This window comes from Bombina bombina, chromosome 9 (assembly GCF_027579735.1).
Source record: "Bombina bombina isolate aBomBom1 chromosome 9, aBomBom1.pri, whole genome shotgun sequence".
NCBI classification, from domain to species: Eukaryota; Metazoa; Chordata; class Amphibia; order Anura; family Bombinatoridae; genus Bombina; species Bombina bombina.
In genome coordinates, this window is record NC_069507.1 from 273,530,701 (window position 1) to 273,552,043 (window position 21,343).

The 21,343-nt window shown below is 40.1% G+C and overlaps 1 protein-coding gene across 1 annotated transcript in view; it reads left to right on the forward strand.

Moving 5' to 3' along the window:
• AICDA (activation induced cytidine deaminase) overlaps positions 1-20,481 on the forward strand; it is a 71,541-nt gene extending 51,060 nt beyond the window's left edge. The window contains exons 2-4 of the mRNA XM_053693051.1: positions 10,341-10,806; positions 20,022-20,137; positions 20,373-20,481. Coding sequence (XP_053549026.1) covers positions 10,341-10,806; positions 20,022-20,137; positions 20,373-20,426 — 636 coding nt within the window. The 3' untranslated portion in view covers positions 20,427-20,481. The remainder of the gene's footprint in view (positions 1-10,340; positions 10,807-20,021; positions 20,138-20,372) is intronic.
• The last annotated feature ends 862 nt before the right edge of the window (positions 20,482-21,343 follow it).

The following is a 21,343-nucleotide window of genomic DNA, read 5'->3' on the forward strand; positions in this document are numbered from 1 at the left end:
ACATTATTTATCTCTCTCTCTCACACAAACACACACACATTATTTATCTCTCTCAGACACAAACACACACACATTATTTATCTTTCTCTCACACACAAACACACACATATTAATTAATCTCTCTCACACACAAACACACACACATTATTTAATCTCTCTCACACACAAACACACACACATTATTTATCTCTCTCTCACACACAAATACACACACATTATTTATCTCTCTCTCACATACAAACACACACACATTATTTATCTCTCTCTCACACACAAACACACACACATTATTTATCTTTCTCTCACACACAAACACACACACATTATTTATCTCTCTCTCACACACAAACACACACACATTATTTATCTCTCACACACACAAACACACACACATTATTTATCTCTCTCACACATAAACACACACACATTATTTATTCTCTCACACACACACAAACACACACATATTATTAATCTCTCTCTCACACAAACACACACACATTATTTATCTCTCTCTCACATACAAACACACACACATTATTTATCTCTCACACACAAACACACACACATTATTTATTCTCTCACACACACAAACACACACATTATTTATCTCTCTCTCACACTCAAACACACACACATTATTTATCTCTCTCACACACAAACACACACACATTATTTATCTCTCTCACACACAAACACACACACACATTATTTATCTCTTTCTCACACACAAACACACACACATTATTTATCTCTCTCACACACAAACACACACACATTATTTATCTCTCTCTCACACACAAACACACACACAGTATTTATCTCTCTCACATACAAGCACACACACATTATTTATCTCTCTCTCACACAAACACATTATTTATTCTCTCTCACACACAAACACACACACACACACACATTATTTATCTCTCTCTCACACACACACACACACACACACAAACACACACACACACACACACATTATTTATCTCTCTCTCACACACACACACACACACACACACACAAACACACACACACACACACACATTATTTATCTCTCACACACACAAACACACACACATTATTTATCTCTCTCTCACACACAAACACACACACATTATTTATCTCTCTCACACACACACACACACACATTATTTATCTCTCTCACACACAAACACACACACATTATTTATCTCTCTCTCACACACACACACACACACACACATTATTTATCTCTCTCACACACAAACACACACACATTATTTATTTCTCTCTCACAAAAACACACACACATTATTTATCTCTCTCACACACATTATTTATCTCTCTCTCACACACAAACACACACACATTATTTATCTCTATCACACACAAACACACACACATTATTTATTCTCTCACACACAAACACACAGACATTATTTATCTCTCTCACACACACAAACACACACACATTATTTATTCTCTCACACACAAACACACACACATTATTTATCTCTCTCTCACACATAAACACACACACATTATTTATTCTCTGACACACAAACACACACACATTATTTATCTCTCTCTCTCACACACACAAACACACACAAATTATTTATCTCTCTCTCACACACAAACACACACACACATTATTTATCTCTCTCTCACACACAAATACACACACATTATTTAATCTCTCTCACACACACATTTTTTATCTCTTTCACACACACATTATCTCTCTCTCACACACAAACACACACCAACATACATTATTTCTCTCTCTCACAAACAAATTGTCTCTCACACACAAACACACACACACACACACATTGGGGCCTAGTTATCAACGTGTCTACTTTTCCTGCCTTCCCGGGTCAATACGCCCGCCTAAGCTCGCCTACCATCGCCGCCGCGAACCTGCAAAATTTCGCCTAAGTTATCAATAAAGCTGTCAAAAAGCCGCGCACCAAGTACGGGGCGATGAGCAGCGGACTGTGAGAGTTATCACTCATCCGATCTCGCTGCTCTTCGGCTTTTTCACAGCTTTATTGCTAGCCTGTCACTAAGCACCCACACTAACTACACTGTTTTACCCCCTATACCGGCGCCCCCGGTAATAATTTTATTACAGTTTTGGCGGTGTAGTGGGGGGCAGGATAGGGGTTAATAAATTTATTATAGGTGGCGACGGTATAGGGGGGCAGGATAGGGGTTAATATGTATCATGTAGGTGGTGGCAGGGTCTGGGAGCGGCGGTTTAGGGGTTAATACATATATTATAGTTGCGGCAGGGACCGAGAGCGGCGGTTTAGGGGTTAACATATTTATTATAGCTTGCGGTGGGCTCCGGGAGCGGCGGTTTAGGGGTTAACATATTTATTATAGTGGCGGTGGGCTCCGGGAGCGGCGGTTTAGGGGGTAATACATTCATTTAGTTGCGGCGGTGTAGGGGGGGCAGATTAGGGGTGTTTAGACTCGGGGTACATGTTAGGGTTTTAGGTGTAGACAGCTCCCATAGGAATCAATGGGATGTCTGGCAGCAGCGAACATGAACTTTCGCTATGGTCAGACTCCCATTGATTCCTATGGGATCCGCCGCCTCCAGGGCGGCGGATTGAAAACCAGGTACGCTGGCCCGGAAAAGTGCCGAGCGTACCTGCTAGTTTTTTGATAACTAGCAAAAGTAGTCAGATTGTGTCGCACTTGTGTGCGGAACATCTGTAGTGACGTAAGCATCGATCTGTGTCGGACTTTGCCCGGCGGATCGAAGCTTACGTTACTAAATTCTACTTTTGCCGGTATCTAGGGCTTGATAACTAAGGCGAATCAGCCTCGCCACAAATACGCTGCGGAATTCCAGCGTATTTGAGGTTGACGGCTTGATAACTAGGCCCCATTCTCTCTTACACATACACACAAACACATACATTATTTATCTCTCTCAAAAACAAATAAACACATTCTAAAGACCGCTGTTCCATAACCTGTCCACCTGCTCTGAGGCGGCGGACAGAAATCTTCAGAAATCAACCCGATCAAATACGATCGGGTTGATTGACACCCCCTGCTAGCAGGCGACTGGCCGCGAATCTGCAAGGGGCGGTATTGCACCAGCAGTTCACAAGAACTGCTGGTGCAGCAATGGTAAATGCGGAGAGCGTATGCTGTCGGCATTTATCGATGTGCAGCGGACATGATCCGCAATATCGGATCATGTCCGCTCACACAATGAAAATTTGACCCCATTCTCTCTCTCTCACACACACATTCTCTCTTTTTCACACATAAACACACATACATTATTGCTCTCTCTCACAACCACATTCTCTCTATCACACACACATTCTCTCTCTTTCACACACACATAAACACACACATACACATTCTCTCTCACACATAAACACACATATACATTATTTCTCTCTCTCACAACCACATTCTCTCTCACACACACACATTCTCTCTCTCTCACACACATTCTCTCTCACACACACACAAACACACACATACACATTCTCTCTCACACATAAACAAACATATACATTATTCCTCTCTCTCACAACCACATTCTCTCTCTCACACACACACATATACATTATTTCTCTCTCTCACAACCACATTCTCTCTCTCACACACACATTCTCTCTCTCACACACACATTCTCTCTCTCTCTCACACAAACATTCCCTCTCACACACAAACACACATTCTCTCTCTCACACAAACATTCTCTCTCTCACACACACATTCTCTCTCTCTCTCACACACACATTCCCTCTCACACACAAACACACATTCTCTCTCTCACACACACATTCTCTCTCTCTCACACACACATTCCCTCTCACACACAAACACACATTCTCTCTCTCACACACACATTCTCTCTCTCTCTCACACACACACATTCCCTCTCACACACAAACACACATTCTCTATCTCACACACACATTCTCTCTCTCATACACACAAACACACACACACACATTCTTTCTCTCACACACACATTCTCTATCTCTCTCACACACAAACACACACATACACATTATTTCTCACACATAAACACACACATACATTATTTCTCTCTCTTACAACCACATTCTCCCTCTCACACACAAACACACATTCTCTCTCTCACACACACATTGGGGCCTATCTATCAAGCTCCGAAAGGAGCTTGACGGCCCGTGTTTTCACAAAGACCGCTGCTCCATAACCCTGTCCACCTGTTCTGTGCAGGCTGACAGGAATCGCCGTAAATCAACCCGATCAAGTACGATCGGGTTGATTGACACCCCCTGCTGGCGGCCCATTGGCCGCGAGTCTGCAAGGGGCGGCGTTGCTTGTGAGCTGCTGGTGCAATGTTAAATGCGGAGAGTGTATTGCTCTCCGCATTCAGCGATGTCTTGCGGACCTGATCCGCACTGTCAGATCAGGTCCGCAAGACATTTCTTAAATATGCCTCATTCTCTCTCTCACACACACATTCTCTCTCTCTCTCTCTCTCTCTCTCACACACACATTCTCTCTCACATACACATGACCCCACATTGTCAAGTCCTTCTTAACCCTACTAATAAATACACAACACCAATTTGGGTATGAAAAGGCCGCAGCTTATTTTATTAATTACAATTATAACCAACATAACACATCAACTTAAACCAACCCTGGTGCTTGCCCACATCCACTGTATAATCCCCGCCCCCCCCCATCCTGGGGGTGGGGGGTATCACATCTTCCATAACTCCTCCCCTTTTAACCAACTGGGGGGTACCACAATTCCCCCCAGGCGTAAGCCTTTAGAGGTTACCACAAGCACCCCGCCATCGCTGCGACTTCTAACTCCTCTAACCTCATTCCTGCAGGGAGGGAGGGCGGGAACTTAACCTGCCGTGCTGTCCAGATTGAAAGAGGCCACCTGACTTCCTGTCATGGGTTTTTAACCCCCTTTACTAACCCCACCTCTTGCCCTGGCTTTCACCCCCAGTCCTTCCTAGTGGTGTCAATTGCTCCTCCCATCCTGTCATCCGGATCTTTCTTTCTCTCTCTCTCTCTCTCTCTCTCTCTCTCTCTCTCTCTCTCTCTCTCTCTCACACACACAAACACACATTCTCTCTCTCTCACACACACATTCTCTCTCTCTCTCACACACACACACATTCTCTCTCACACACACAAACACACATTCTCTCTCTCACACACACAAACACACATTGGCATCTATTTATCAAGCCGTCAACTTACTTGCATTCGACGGCACCAATACGCTCGCCTAAGATCGCCTAATATCGTTGCCGCGGACCTGAATATGTTCTCCAAAATTATCAAAAAAGCTGTCAAAAATTTGCGCACCAAGTACGGGACGATGAGCAGCGGACTGTTGTTAACTAACAGTCATCGATCTCGCTGCTCTTCGGCTTTTTTACAGCTTTATTGGTACCCTGTCACTAAACACCCACACTATACTATACTGTTCACCCACTATACCGCTGCTCCCGGAGTCCACTGCAACTCTAATAAATGTATTAACCCCTAAACCGCCACTCACGGACCCCGCCGCAACTAAATAAAGTGTTTAACCCCTAAACCGCTGCTCCCGGAGCCCACCGCCACCTACATTATACTTATTAACCCCTAATCTGCCGCCCCCTACACCGCCGCCACTTACATTATACTTATTAACCCCTAATATGCCGTCCCTTACACCGTCGCAACCTACATTATACTTATTAATCGCTAATCTGCCGCCCCCTACACCGCCGCCACCTACATTATATTTATTAACCCCTAACTTGCCCCCCCTACACCGCCGCCACCTACCTACATTTATTAACCCCTAATCTCCCGCCCCCAATGTCGCCGCCACTATATTAAATTTATTAACCCTTAAACCTAAGTCTAACCCTAACCCTAACACCCCTTAACTTAAATATAATTTAAATAAATCTAAATAAATATTCCTATAATTAAATAAATTATTCCTATTTAAAACTAAATACTTACCTATAAAATAAACCCTAAGCTAGCTACAATATAATTAATAGTTACATAGTAGCTAGCTTAGGGTTTATTTTTATTTTACAGGCAAGTTTGTATTTATTTTAACTAGGTGAAATAGTTATTAAATAGTTATTAACTATTTAATAACTTCCTAGTTAAAATAAATACAAATATACCTGTAAATACACAACACCAATTTGGGTATGAAAAGGCCGCAGCTTAATTTATTAATTACAATTATAACCAACATAACACATCAACTTAAACCAACCCTGGTGCTTGCCCACATCCACTGTATAATCCCCGCCCCCCCCCATCCTGGGGGTGGGGGGTATCACATCTTCCATAACTCCTCCCCTTTTAACCAACTGGGGGGTACCACAATTCCCCCCAGGCGTAAGCCTTTAGAGGTTACCACAAGCACCCGCCATCGCTGCGACTTCTAACTCCTCTAACCTCATTCCTGCAGGGAGGGAGGGCGGGAACTTAACCTGCCGTGCTGTCCAGATTGAAAGAGGCCACCTGACTTCCTGTCTTGGGTTTTTAACCCCCTTTACTAACCCCACCTCTTGCCCTGGCTTTCACCCCCAGTCCTTCCTAGTGGTGTCAATTGCTCCTCCCATCCTGTCATCCGGATCTTTCTTTCTCTCTCTCTCTCTCTCTCTCTCTCTCTCTCTCTCTCTCTCTCTCTCTCTCTCCCTCTCACACACACACAAACACACATTCTCTCTCTCTCACACACACATTCTCTCTCTCTCTCACACACACACACATTCTCTCTCACACACACAAACACACATTCTCTCTCTCACACACACAAACACACATTGGCATCTATTTATCAAGCCGTCAACTTACTTGCATTCGACGGCACCAATACGCTCGCCTAAGATCGCCTAACATCGCTGCCGCCGACCTGAATATGTTCTCCAAAATTATCAAAAAAGCTGTCAAAAATTTGCGCACCAAGTACGGGACGATGAGCAGCGGACTGTTGTTAACTAACAGTCATCGATCTCGCTGCTCTTCGGCTTTTTTACAGCTTTATTGGTACCCTGTCACTAAACACCCACACTATACTATACTGTTCACCCACTATACCGCTGCTCCCAGAGTCCACTGCAACTCTAATAAATGTATTAACCCCTAAACCGCCACTCACGGACCCCGCCGCAACTAAATAAAGTGTTTAACCCCTAAACCGCTGCTCCCGGAGCCCACCGCCACCTACATTATACTTATTAACCCCTTATCTGCCGCCCCCTACACCGCCGCCACTTACATTATACTTATTAACCCCTAATATGCCGTCCCCTACACTGTCGCAACCTACATTTTACTTATTAACCGCTAATCTGCCGCCCCCTACACCGCCGCCACCTACATTATATTTATTAACCCCTAACCTACCCCCCCTACACCGCTGCCACCTACCTACATTTATTAACCCCTAATCTCCCGCCCCCAATGTCGCCCACCATTATATTAAATTTATTAACCCCTAAACCTAAGTCTAACCCTAACACCCCTTAACTTAAATATAATTTAAATAAATCTAAATAAATATTCATATCATTAAATAAATTATTCCTATTTAAAACTAAATACTTACCTATAAAATAAACCCTAAGCTAGCTACAATATAATTAATAGTTACATAGTAGCTAGCTTAGGGTTTATTTTTATTTTACAGGCAAGTTTGTATTTATTTTAACTAGGTGAAATAGTTATTAAATAGTTATTAATTATTTAATAACTTCCTAGTTAAAATAAATACAAATATACCTGTAAAATAAAACCTAACCTACATTACACTACACTATAATTAAATTAATTCCCTAAACTAAATACAATTAAATACAATTAAATAAAATTATCTAAAGTACAACCCCCCCCACTAAATTACAGAAAATAATAAACAAATTACAAGATTTTTAAACTAATTACACCTAATCTAATCCCCCTAACAAAATAAAAAAGCCCCCCAAAATAAATAAAAGCCCTACCCTACACTAAATTACAAATAGCCCTTAAAAGGGCCTTTTGCAGGGCCTTGCCCCAAAGTAATCAGCTCTTTTACCTATAAAAATAAATTACAACCCCCCAACATTAAAACCCACCACCCACACAACCAACCCTACTCTAAAACCCACCCAATCCTCCCTTAAAAAAACCTAACACTAACCCCTTGAAGATCACCTTACCGTGAGAAGTCTTCACCCAACCGGGCCGAAGTCCTCAACGAAGCCGGCAGAAGTGGTCCTCCAGACGGGCAGAAGTGGTCCTCCAGATGGGCAGAAGATTTCATCCAGACGGCATCTTCTATCTTCATCCATCCGGCGCGGAGCGACTCCATCTTCAAGACATCCGACGCAGAGCATCCTCTTCATCCGACGTCTTCTTCAACAGTGACGGTTCCTTTAAGTGACATCATCCAAGATGGCGTCTCTTCAATTCCGATTGGCTGATAGAATTCTATCAGCCAATCGGAATTGAAGGGACGCCATCTAGGATGACGTCACTTAAAGGAACCGTCATTGTTGAAGAAGACGAAGTGCAGTCTCAAGTATCCAGCACAGGGAATGTATCAAGGTGTGCCAGCAACTAGGTTCCTGCCAGAACCCAACAAATAAGCACAAACAAAGATGAAGCAGCACCACCAAATTCTTTCTTCAAGTAGCTTTATTCAGCTTGAGGAGTAGCCAGACCAAAAATTCAAACAACAACGTTTCGGACACAGTCTAATGACATGACTAAGGACTGTGTCCGAAACGTTGTTGTTTGAATTTTTGGTCTGGCTACTCCTCAAGCTGAATAAAGCTACTTGAAGAAAGAATTTGGTGGTGCTGCTTCATCTTTGTTTGTGCTTAATTGTTGAAGAAGACGTTGGATGAAGAGGATGCTCCACGTCGGATGTTTTGAAGATGGAGCCGCTCCGCGCCGGATGGATGAAGATAGAAAATGCCGTCTGAATGAAGACTTCTGCCCGTCAGGAGGACCACTTCTGCCCGTCTGGAGGACCACTTCTGCCGTCTTCGTTGAGGACTTCGGCCCGGTTGGGTGAAGACTTCTCACGCTATTAGTTATATTGTAGCTATCTTAGGGTTTATTTTATAGGTAAGTATTTAGTTTTAAATAGTAATAATTTATTTAATGATATGAATATTTATTTAGATTTATTTAAATTATATTTAAGTTGGGGGTGTTAGGGTTAGGGTTAGACTTAGGTTTAGGGGTTAATAAATTTAATATAGTGGCGGCGACGTTGGGGGCGGCAGATTATGGGTTAATAAATGTAGGTAGGTGGCGGCGGTGTAGGGGGGCAGATTAGGGGTTAATAAGTATAATGTAGGTGGTGACGGTGTAGGGGGGGCAGATTAGGGGTGTTTAGACTCGGGTACATGTTAGGGTGTTAGGTGTAAACGTTCCCATAGCTTTCGCTGCCTTCAGACTCCCATTGATTCCTATGAAATCCGCCGCCTCCAGGGCGGCGGATTGAAAACCTGGTATGCTGGGCCGGAATAGTGGTGAGCGTACCTGGTAGATATTTGATAACTAGCAAAAGTAGTCAGACAGTAGTCTGTAATGACATAAGCATCGATCTGTGTCGGACTGAGTCCGGCGGATCGTATGTTACGTCACAAAATTCTACTTTTGCCGGTCTGTAAGGTTTGATAACTATAGGGAATCCCAGCGTATTTGCGGTTGACAGCTTGATAAATAGATGCCTTACTCTCTCTCTCACACATAAACACACACATACATTATTTCTCTCTCTCACAAACAAATTATCTATCTCACATACAAACAAAGATTGGGGCCTATTTTTGAAATGTCTGTCTGACATGATCCGATCAGCGGATCATGTCCGACAGACCTCGCTGAATGCGGAGAGCAATACGCTCTCCGCATTCAGATTTGCACCAGCAGCTCTTGTGAACTGCTGGTGCAACTCCGCCCCCTGCAGATTTGCGGCCAATCGGCCGATAGCAGGGGGTGTCAATCAAACCGATCGTATTCGATCGGGTTGATTTCACGCAATCTCTGTCTGCCTCCTCAGAGCAGGCGGACAGGTTATGGAGCAGCGGTCTTTAGACCGCTGCTTCATAACTGGTGTTTCTGGCGAGTCTGAAGGCTCACTAGAAACACGGCTCTTCAAGCACCATACGGAGCTTGATGGATAGGCCCCAAAGTATCAGACATCTGTACCTGAGATTTGTTCTCTGATGCTCCTTTGCATGGGAGATGTCTCTATTAACCATTAAGCAGCTCAGTACCAGTTGCGCAACAAACAGACTTCTTGTTAGTTTTACTTCACATGCACAAAGCTATAATATCTGTCACATACTGAGCTCCTTGGCCCTTATTCATTGTCACCAACTCTTTGTCCCTGCAGCCTACTCCTGAAGCGCAATAAGTTCCTCTATAACTTTAAGAACCTGCGGTGGGCGCGGGGCCGGCACGAGACCTACCTGTGCTACATTGTTAAGCGCCGGTACAGTGCGGACTCATGCTCTCTGGACTTTGGGCACCTGCGGAACCGGAATGGCTGCCACGCGGAGGTGCTCTTCCTGCGGTTCCTGTCCGGCTGGGTGGGGCAGGACCCGGGACGTCCATTCCGAGTCACATGGTTCACCTCCTGGAGCCCCTGCTGGGACTGTGCAAAGCACACAACAGACTTCCTCCGCGCTCATCCCAACCTCACCCTGCGGATCTTCACTGCGCGACTCTACTTCTGTGAGGATCGAAATGCGGAGCCGGACGGGCTCCGAAAACTGCAGAAAGCCGGTGTCAGATTGGGGGTGATGACTTACAAGGGTAAGGAGTGGGGGGCACTCAGGGGATCTAGTACATTGGTAAATAATTATACAAAAAGTCTTGTGCATGTAACCTGCAGTGATAGACTTAGTGCCAGCCCCTGAGCATCTCACATCTGTAGTGAGTAATACAATATTTATATATGCACAGTATATATCGGTAATTAAGTGCTGCATTACATAAGGTCTACACACACAATAAATGTTTATATATGCACAGTATATATCAGTAATTAAGTGCCACATTACATAAGGTCTACACACACAATAAATGTTTATATATGCACAGTATATATCAGTAATTAATGCTGCATTACATAAGGTCTGCACACACAATAAATGTTTATATATGCACAGTATATATCAGTAATTAAATGCTGCATTACATAAGGTCTGCACACACAATAAATGTTTATATATGCACAGTATATATCATTAATTAAGTGCAGCATTACATAAGATCTGCACACAATAATTGTTTATATATGCACAGTATATATCTGTAATTAAGTGCTGCATTACATAAGGTCTGCACACACAATAAATGTTTATATATGCACAGTATATATCAGTAATAAGTGCTACATTACATAAGGTCTGCACACACAATAAATGTTTATATATGCACAGTATATATCAGTAATTAAGTGCTGTATTACATAAGGTCTGTACACACAATAAATGTTTATATATGCACAGTATATATCGGTAATTAAGTGCTGCATTACATAAGGTCTACACACACAATAAATGTTTATATATGCACAGTATATATCAGTAATTAAGTGCTACATTACATAAGGTCTACACACACAATAAATGTTTATATATGCACAGTATATATCAGTAATTAAGTGCTACATTACATAAGGTCTGCACACACAATAAATGTTTATATATGCACAGTATATATCAGTAATAAAGTGCTGCATTACTAAAGGTCTGCACACACAATAAATGTTTATATATGCACAGTATATATCAGTAATTAAGCGCTGCATTACATAAGGTCTGCACACACAATAAATGTTTATATATGCACAGTATATATCAGTAATTAAGTGCTGCATTACATAAGGTCTGCACACACAATAAATGTTTATATATGCACAGTATATATCAGTAATTAAGTGCCACATTACATAAGGTCTGCACACACAATACATGTTTATATGCACAGTATATATCAGTAATTAAGTGCCACATTACATAAGGTCTGCACACACAATAAATGTTTATATATGCACAGTATATATCAGTAATTAAGTGCTGCATTACAAAAGGTGTGCACACACAAAAAAAATGTTTATATATGCACAGTTTATATCAGTAATTAAGTGCTTCATTACATAAGATCTACACAAACAAATGTTTATATATGCACAGTATATATCAGTAATTAAGTGCTACATTACAAAAGGTCTGCACACACAATAAATGATTATATAATCACAGTATATATCAGTAATTAAGTGCTGCATTACATAAGGTCTGCACACACAATCTGCACACACAATACATGTTTATATGTGCACAGTATATATCAGTAATTAAGTGCTGCATTACATAAGGTCTGCACAAACAATAAATGTTTATACATGCACAGTATATATCAGTAATTAAGTGTTACATTACATGAGGTCTGCACACACAATACATTTTTATATATGCACAGTATATATCAGTAATTAAGTGCTGCATTACATAAGGTCTGCACACACAATAAATGTTTATATATGCACAGTATATATCAGTAATTAAGTGCTACATTACAAAAGGTCTGCACACCCAATAAATGTTTATATATGCACAGTATATATCAGTAATTAAGTGCTGCATTACAAAAGGTCTGCACACACAATACATGTTTATATGCACAGTATATATCAGTAATTAAGTGCTACATTACATAAGGTCTGCACACACAATACATGTTTATATATGCACAGTATATATCAGTAATTAAGCACCACTTTACAAAAGGTCTGCACACACAATAAATGTTTATATATGCACAGTATATATCAGTAATTAATGTTACATTACAAAAGGTCTGCACACACAATAAATGTTTATATATGCACAGTATATATCAGTAATTAATGCTACATTACATAAGGTCTGCACACACAGTAAATGTTTATATATGCACAGTATATATCAGTAATTAAGTGCTACATTACAAAAGGTCTGTACACACAAATATTTATATATGCACAGTATATATCAGTAGTTAAGTGCTACATTACATGAGGTCTGCACACACAATAAATGTTTATATATGCACAGTATATATCAGTAATTAAGTGCTACATTACATGAGGTCTGCACACACAATAAATGTTTATATATACACAGTATATATCAATAATTAAGTGCTACATTACATAAGGTCTGCACACACAATAAATGTTTATATATGCACAGTATATATCAGTAATTAAGTGCTACATTACAAAAGGTCTGCACACACAATAAATGTTTATATATGCACAGTATATATCAGTAATTAAGTGCTGCATTACATAATATCTGCACACACAATAAATGTTTATATATGCACAGTATATATCAGTAATTAAGTGCTACATTACAAAAGGTCTGCACACCCAATAAATGTTTATATATGCACAGTATATATCAGTAATTAAGTGCTGCATTATATAAGGTCTGCACACACAATAAATGTTTATATATGCACAGCATATATCAGTAATTAAGTGCTGCATTACAAAAGGTCTGCACACACAATACATGTTTATATGCACAGTATATATCAGTAATTAAGTGCTACATTACATAAGGTCTGCACACACAATACATGTTTATATGCACAGTATATATCAGTAATTAAGCACCACTTTACAAAAGGTCTGCACACACAATAAATGTTTATATATGCACAGTATATATCAGTAATTAATGTTACATTACAAAAGGTCTGCACACACAATAAATGTTTATATATGCACAGTATATATCAGTAATTAAGTGCTGCATTTCAAAAGGTCTGCACACACAATACATGTTTATATGCACAGTATATATCAGTAATTAAGTGCTACATTACATAAGGTCTGCACACACAATACATGTTTATAAATAGGTTTATTTTGTTTTGGCGATGTGGGGAATCTGTGGTTTAGGGGTTATTAGGTTTATTTAGTGTTGGCGACGTAGGGGGACAACAGCAGTTTAGGGGTTAATAGTTTTTTTTGGTGTTGGCGATGTTGGGGGACGGCGGTTTAGAGGTTAATAGGTTTAGTTAGTGTTTTATTTAGTTTTATTTAGTGTTGGCGATGTGGGGGGACTGCGGTTTAGAGGTTAATAGGTTTTTTTGGTGTTGGCGATGTTTGGGGACGGCGGTTTAGAGGTTAATAGGTTTAGTTAGTGTTTTATTTAGTTTTATTTAGTGTTGGCGATGTGGGGGGACTGCGGTTTAGAGGTTAATAGCTTTATTTAGTGTTGGCGATGTGGGGAGTGGTGGTTTAGAGGTTAATAGGTTTTTATTTTGTGTTGGGGATGTGGTGGGACGAAATTATTTTTTTAACTTAACTAATTTGCCAAAAGAAAATTATTTATTTAACTAATGAAAACGAAACTAAACAAATGTTTTCGCACATATGCACACACAGGCACACATACATATTTAGACGTGTATCTGTATGTATCTCTATGTTAAAGCCCTTCGGCGGCTTTTTTATTTCTATCACCCGAGATCTCATATCTTTGAGCCCTTATTACTTTTGTGTGTAATATTTTTTTTCAAATATTTTTTTCAGACAGTTATTCTGAGTGTTAGTGTATTTTTTATGTGTTTTATGACACTTTTTATTTTCGGAAAAAAAGTTAGCCACAGCTCTGAGATTGCGGTTAGGATTCTAGCGTAAATCACTCAACTTGTAATATGAGCGCAATTTAAACGGAGCCCAAACGATCGTGGAAACCCTCACAAAATAGTTTGCACCTGACTTGTAACCTTGCACTAAATGTTTATGTATACATAGTATATATCAGTATTTAAGGGCCGCATTACTAAAAGTCTGCACATCCCCCAGTGCATGTCTCATCACCGGACATCCCCCCAGTGCATCTCTCCCCACCGGACATCCCCCTAGTACTGTAACAGTACCGTCACATTCATATTAACACTGTCTGATTTTCCAAAAAAATGCATTAAAAAGTTATAAGGGCTCAAAGATATGAGGTTTCAGGTGTTAGAAAAACAAGGCAGATAAAGGGCTTTAACATTGAGATACAAATATATACATTTCTAAATATCTATATGTATGTTTATATATAAATATATATATATATATGTGTGTGTACATATGTATTTATATGTGTATATATGTATGTGTTTTACTGTATATTTACTGTACACATTTCACATTCCAATGTTCTTCACTTACAGGATAATGTCCTTTTTATTGTAAATATACACACACACACATATATATATATAAGTAAATAAGTGCTACATTACAAAAGGTCTGCACACACCTTTTGTAATGTGCATTTCTGTCAGATAATGCACCACTTCGCACAAAAAATGATTGCAATTACAAATGTTTAGGCATTCTCATGTTTATTTCTTTTGTTTGTATTGGTATGACACAAAAAAAGTGGAGAAAAAAAAAGCCAAATCTGACACATTCCACGCAAAACTCCAAAAATGGACTGGAGAACATTATTGGCACCTTCTCAAAATTGCAAGAAATAATTACATTCCAAGTTTGTGATGCTCCTGTAATTTGTAATTAAACTCACCCGTATCAATTAACAGGTGCTGAAAATATAGAAATCACACCGGCAACCAGTTAAAACGGTGAAAAATTGACTCAACCTTTACGTTGTATGTCTGTGTGTGTCACACTGAGCATGGAGAAGAGAAAGAGCAGCAAATAATTGTCTGAGGATTTGAGAACAAAAATTGTGGAAAAGCATGGACAATCTCAAGGTTACAAGTCCATCTCCAGAGATCTTAATGTTCCTGTGTCCACTGTGCACAACATTGTCAAGAAGTTTACAGCTCATGGCACTGTAGCTAATCTCTCTGGATGTGGACAAAATAGAAAAATTGGTCAAAGATTACAACAAAGGATTGTTCAAATGGTGGATAAAGAACCTTGATCAACTTCCAGACAAATTAAAGCTGACCTTCAGGCACAGGGTACAAATGTGTCAGCTCGCACTATATGTCGCCATCTGAATGAAAAGGGATGCTATGGTAGGAGACCCAGGCAGGGGCGAAACTACAGGGGGTGCAGAGGTCGCAGGTGCGACTGGGCCCCTGAGGGTAGGGGCCCAGCTTAAAAAAAAAATTTTTTTTTTTTTTTTTTAAATATATATTTATTTATTTTTTAATATAAAAAGGTTAACCTACCACTGCCTGCACTGATATCATGTGAGTGTGACATGACTACAGGGGTTAGTGTTTCTGTTTTACCCATTGGTGTTTATGTGTGTGTGTGTGTATGGTGTGTGTATGTGACTGTGTGTGTATTTATACATGTATGTGTGTTTGTGTATGTTTGTGGAACCAGTATATTACAGACCTTGTTACTACAGCATGGGGGGGCAGGGGGTAAACAGTGTCACTATACAGTACCACTATATAAAGTATGGGGGGTGGACCATGTCACTGACTACTGTGGTCACTTTATAAAGTACTGGGCGGGTAGGGTCAGGCCAACCATCTCACCGGCAGATTACAGACTGTGTCACTAACTTACTATATACAGTACTGGGGGGTTAAATAGTGTCACTATATATATATATACAGTAATAGGGGGTCAGACCATCTCACAGACTGTGGGCACAGGGTACCTCCTTTTGCAGACATGTAATCTGATTCACATTTTTTTCTGTGTTAAATGTAAAAAATAAATAAAAAATATGTATTAAATTCACCTTTTTTTGGAGGAGGGAGGGGTGGTGGGGGGGCCCCTTCTTAGATTCTTGCACCTGGGCCCTGTGGTTTCTAGTTACGCCTCTGGACCCAGGAGAGAACCCCACTGTTGACACAGAAACATAAAAAAGCCAGATTGGAGTTTGCCAAAACTCACCTGAGGAAGCCAAAGTCCTTTTTGGGAGAGTCTGCTGTGGACAGACGAAACACAATCACAGCTTTTTGGTAAAGCCCATCATTCTACTGTTTTCAGAAAAAGAAATTAGGCTTTTAAAGAAAAGAATACAGTCCATACAGTCAAACATGGTGGAGGTTCACTGATGTTTTGGGGTTGCTTTGCTGCTTCAGGCACTGGATGTCTTGACTGTGGGCATGGCATTAAGAAATTTAAAGACTACCAAAGAATTCTGTGGTGCAATGTAGGGCCCAGTGTCAGAAAGTTGGGTCTCCGTCAGAGGACATGGGTCTTACAGCAGGACAATGATCCAAAAAGCACCCAGATATTGTTTAAGACAAAGCGCTGGAGAGTACTGAACTGGCCAGCAATGAGTCCAGATCTCAATCCCATAGAGCACCTGTGGAGAGATGTCAAAACAGCAGTTGGGAAAAGGAAACCTTCCAATCTGAGAGACCTGGACCAGTTGGCGAAAGAAGAGTGGTCCAAAATTCCAGTAGAGGGGTGTCAGAAACTCATTGATGGTTACAGGAAGCGATTGATTTTAGTTATTTTTTCCAAGGGGTGGACTACCAAACATTAAATTGAGGTTGCAGATAATTTTGTCCAGTCCATTTTTTGAGTTTTGCGTGGAATTTGATTTGGCTTTTTATTCTCCACTTTTTTGTGTCATGACAATACAAACAAAATAAATAACAGAAATGCAGGGGTGCCAATATTTTTGGCCATGAATGTATGTGTGTATGTGTGTGTGTATATATACTGTGTATATATATATATATATATATATATATATATATATATATATATATATATATATATATATATATATATATATATAGTGTGTGTATACCTATATATCTATTCCTATAGATATATAGGTATAGATATGTATTTTACCTGAACAGTATAAGATATATATATATAAATATATAGAAATATATATTCAATAAAAAGTAAATAATTTTCTATGTGAAGAACACAGAAATGTTAAATATGCATTGGTTGCGTCAGGTTTCACAATTTAGATTTTAACACAATTATTTAGAATATTTTATAGTATGTTTAAGAATTTTTATTATTATTTTTTTTAAAAAAAAACATTTATATGTAATATTTCAATAGTTCGCCATAAGATTACTAAGTTTTCATGTGCGCTAACCCGGCCATGTTAAATCTAAATTGTGAAACCCAATGTGCAAAATGCATATTTTACAATAATGTACTTTTTATTTATTAACTATATATATATATGATACTGTTAAAGTTGAATGAAAGAGTGCCCGTTTTTTAAAATTACTATTAAAAACAGGGGCACTTTCATTCATTAAACTTTACAATGCAGCATTTTTTTAATACTTGCCTTTTTCTTTAGGAAACCCAGACCGGCGATCCTCAGCCCACAGCTCCTCTGTAGTTACTTCAGCAATGACGAAATTGGCTTCCTGTAATCGTTGCGTGGCCTCACGAGATGAACGCTCCGGGGTGCGCGCCATGATTGGAGGTAGCCAGTTTCGTCATTGCTGAGGTAAGTACAGAGGATCGCCGGTCTGGGTTTCCTAAAGAAAAAGGTAATTACTTAAAAAATGCTGCAATGTAAAGTTTAATGAATGGAAATGCCCCAGTTTAATAGTAACTCATTCATTCAACTTTACATTCACTATAATGTAAAATACATAACTGTAGCTATATTTCTATAGGAATATGGGTTTATATTTATATTTAAAGGGACTCTCAAGTCAAAATAAACTTAGTATTCAGATAGACTTTCCAATTTACTTCCATTATCAAATTTTTATATGCACACTTTCTGAGGAACAAAATCCTACTGAGCACGTGCACACGTTTACAGGGTATATGTATACTAGTCTGTGATTAGCTGATGTCTGTCACATGATTTAAGGGGACACAAAATATGAGAAAAAATTAATTTGTCAGAAAAAAAATTTAAATTCAGAGTATGGGGCCGATTTATCAATGTCTGCCTGACATGATACGCTGTAGCATATAATGTCCGACAGACATCGCTGAATGCCGACAGCATACCATGTCGGCATTTGTCATTCCAGAAGCAGTTCACCAGAACTGCTTGTGCAATGCCGCCCCCGCAGTTTCATGGCCAACCGGCCGCTAGCAGGGGGTGTCAATCAGCCCAATCGTATAGGATCTGGCGGATTTCAGACCGCAGCTTTAGAGGTAGCAGACAAGTTGTGGAGCAGCGGTCTTAGTCAAAGTGGTCCTTTAACAAAATGTGCACAGTCTTTTTATATGCACACTTTTTGAGGCACCAACTCCTACTGAGCATGTGCAAGAACTCACAGAATATATACGTATATGCATTTGTGATTGGCTGGTGGCTGTCACATGGTAAGTATATGCATTTGTGATTGGCTGATGGCTGTCACATGGTACGTATATGCATTTGTGATTGGCTGATGGCTGTCACATGGTACGTATATGCATTTGTGATTGGCTGGTGGCTGTCACATGATACAGGAGGAGTGGAAATAGACATAACTTTGAAATTTGTCAGAAAAAAATCTACTGCTCCTTTGAAGTTCAGAGTCAGACTAAGTGCTATTGCATTGTCTTTTTATTATGCATGTGTTGTTTATGCAAATCTACTGTGTTTACTGCTCCTTTAAGAATAAAAAGGACATTTTCTGCTATGTGAAGAACATTGGAAATATTTACATCCCATGTTGGGTTTAGCGCTGTTGAATATACGCAGTCACTTTAGCGTGCGAATACGGGCATTAGGTATTTTTAAAGTCTTCGCTCTCCACTGAAGTCTATGGGGTCGATTTAACAAGGCCCGAATGGCATAATAGGCTTCAGTGTATCATGTCGGACAGACATTGGTAAATCTGCCCCTATGGGAGAAGTTAACGCTGTCACAATATATTTTTTTGCATGTGTCTGATTTACGCTCACATGCAAACTTTTTACTTTAAACTTGTAATAAGAGTGCAACCCGCCACACGCAAAAAGCCACCGTCTGGCAAAGTTAACACGTGAACGCTAAATAGCACTTCACTCATAATAATCTAGCCCAGTGCCATTTAACCACTAGTTATCCTATTGGCTGTAATATCCGTATAACATGTCTCCGTTTCCCTCCCTTGCACAGATTACTTTTACTGCTGGAACACGTTTGTACAAACTCGTGACCGGAAATTCGAGGCCTGGGATGGGTTACACGAGAATTCTGTCAGGTTGTCCAGAAAACTCAGACGTATATTACAGGTGAGGTTTTGTCCTTGTAATGGGGGGCACCTGTACCCCAGAAATGCTCTTATCTGAGGGGGACATCTCATACTCTAGATGCCAAACCCCCCTCTGTGTCTGTACTTATTGCCCTGGGCTAGATTCACTAACAGCTGCCAGCCTTTCTCATAACAAGCTAATGATCACACACCCCTTATCTGTTTTATTATATAATTATTTCCTTTCTTATTTATCCCCATGTGTCCTTTGACAGCCGCCTTATGAAATGGAAGATTTACGTGAAGCATTTGATCTCCTGGGATTCTGACAAACGGAAAAGATCTGGAACATAACACAAATGCTCATTATCAGCACCAGAGACTCATCTGAACTACAGCAGTGTTCTCTACATGTAGCTGCAGGGTTATGTTATCCACCGTGTATACAGCTACTCTATGCCACGTGTAGATATACAGCTACTCTCTGCCATGTGTAGATATACAGCTACTCTATGCCACGTGTAGATATACAGCTACTCTCTGTCACGTGTAGATATACAGCTACTCTATGCCACGTGTAGATATACAGTTACTCTCTGCCATGTGTAGATATACAGCTACTCTATGCCACGTGTAGATATACAGCTACTCTCTGTCACGTGTAGATATACAGCTACTCTATGCCACGTGTAGATATACAGTTACTCTCTGCCATGTGTAGATATAAAGCTACTCTATGCCACGTGTAGATATACAGCTACTCTCTGCCACGTGTAGATATACAGCTACTCTCTGCTACATGTAGATATACAGCTACTCTCTGCCACGTGTAGATATACAGCTACTATCTGCCACGTGTAGATATACAGCTACTTTCTGCCACGTGTAGATATACAGCTACTCTCTGCCACGTGTAGATGTACAGCTACTCTCTGCTACATGTAGATATACAGCGAATCTCTGCTACATGTAGATGTACAGTTAGTCTCTGCCACATGTAGATATACAGCTACTCTCTGCCACGTGTAGATATACAGCTACTCTCTGCCACGTGTAGATGTACAGTTACTCTCTGCCACGTGTAGATATACAGCTACTCTCTGCCACGTGTAGATATACCGCTACTCTCTGCCACGTGTAGATATACAGCTACTCTCTGCCACGTGTAGATATACAGTTACTCTCTGCCACTTGTAGATATACAGCTACTCTCTGCCACTTGTAGATATACAGCTACTCTATGCCA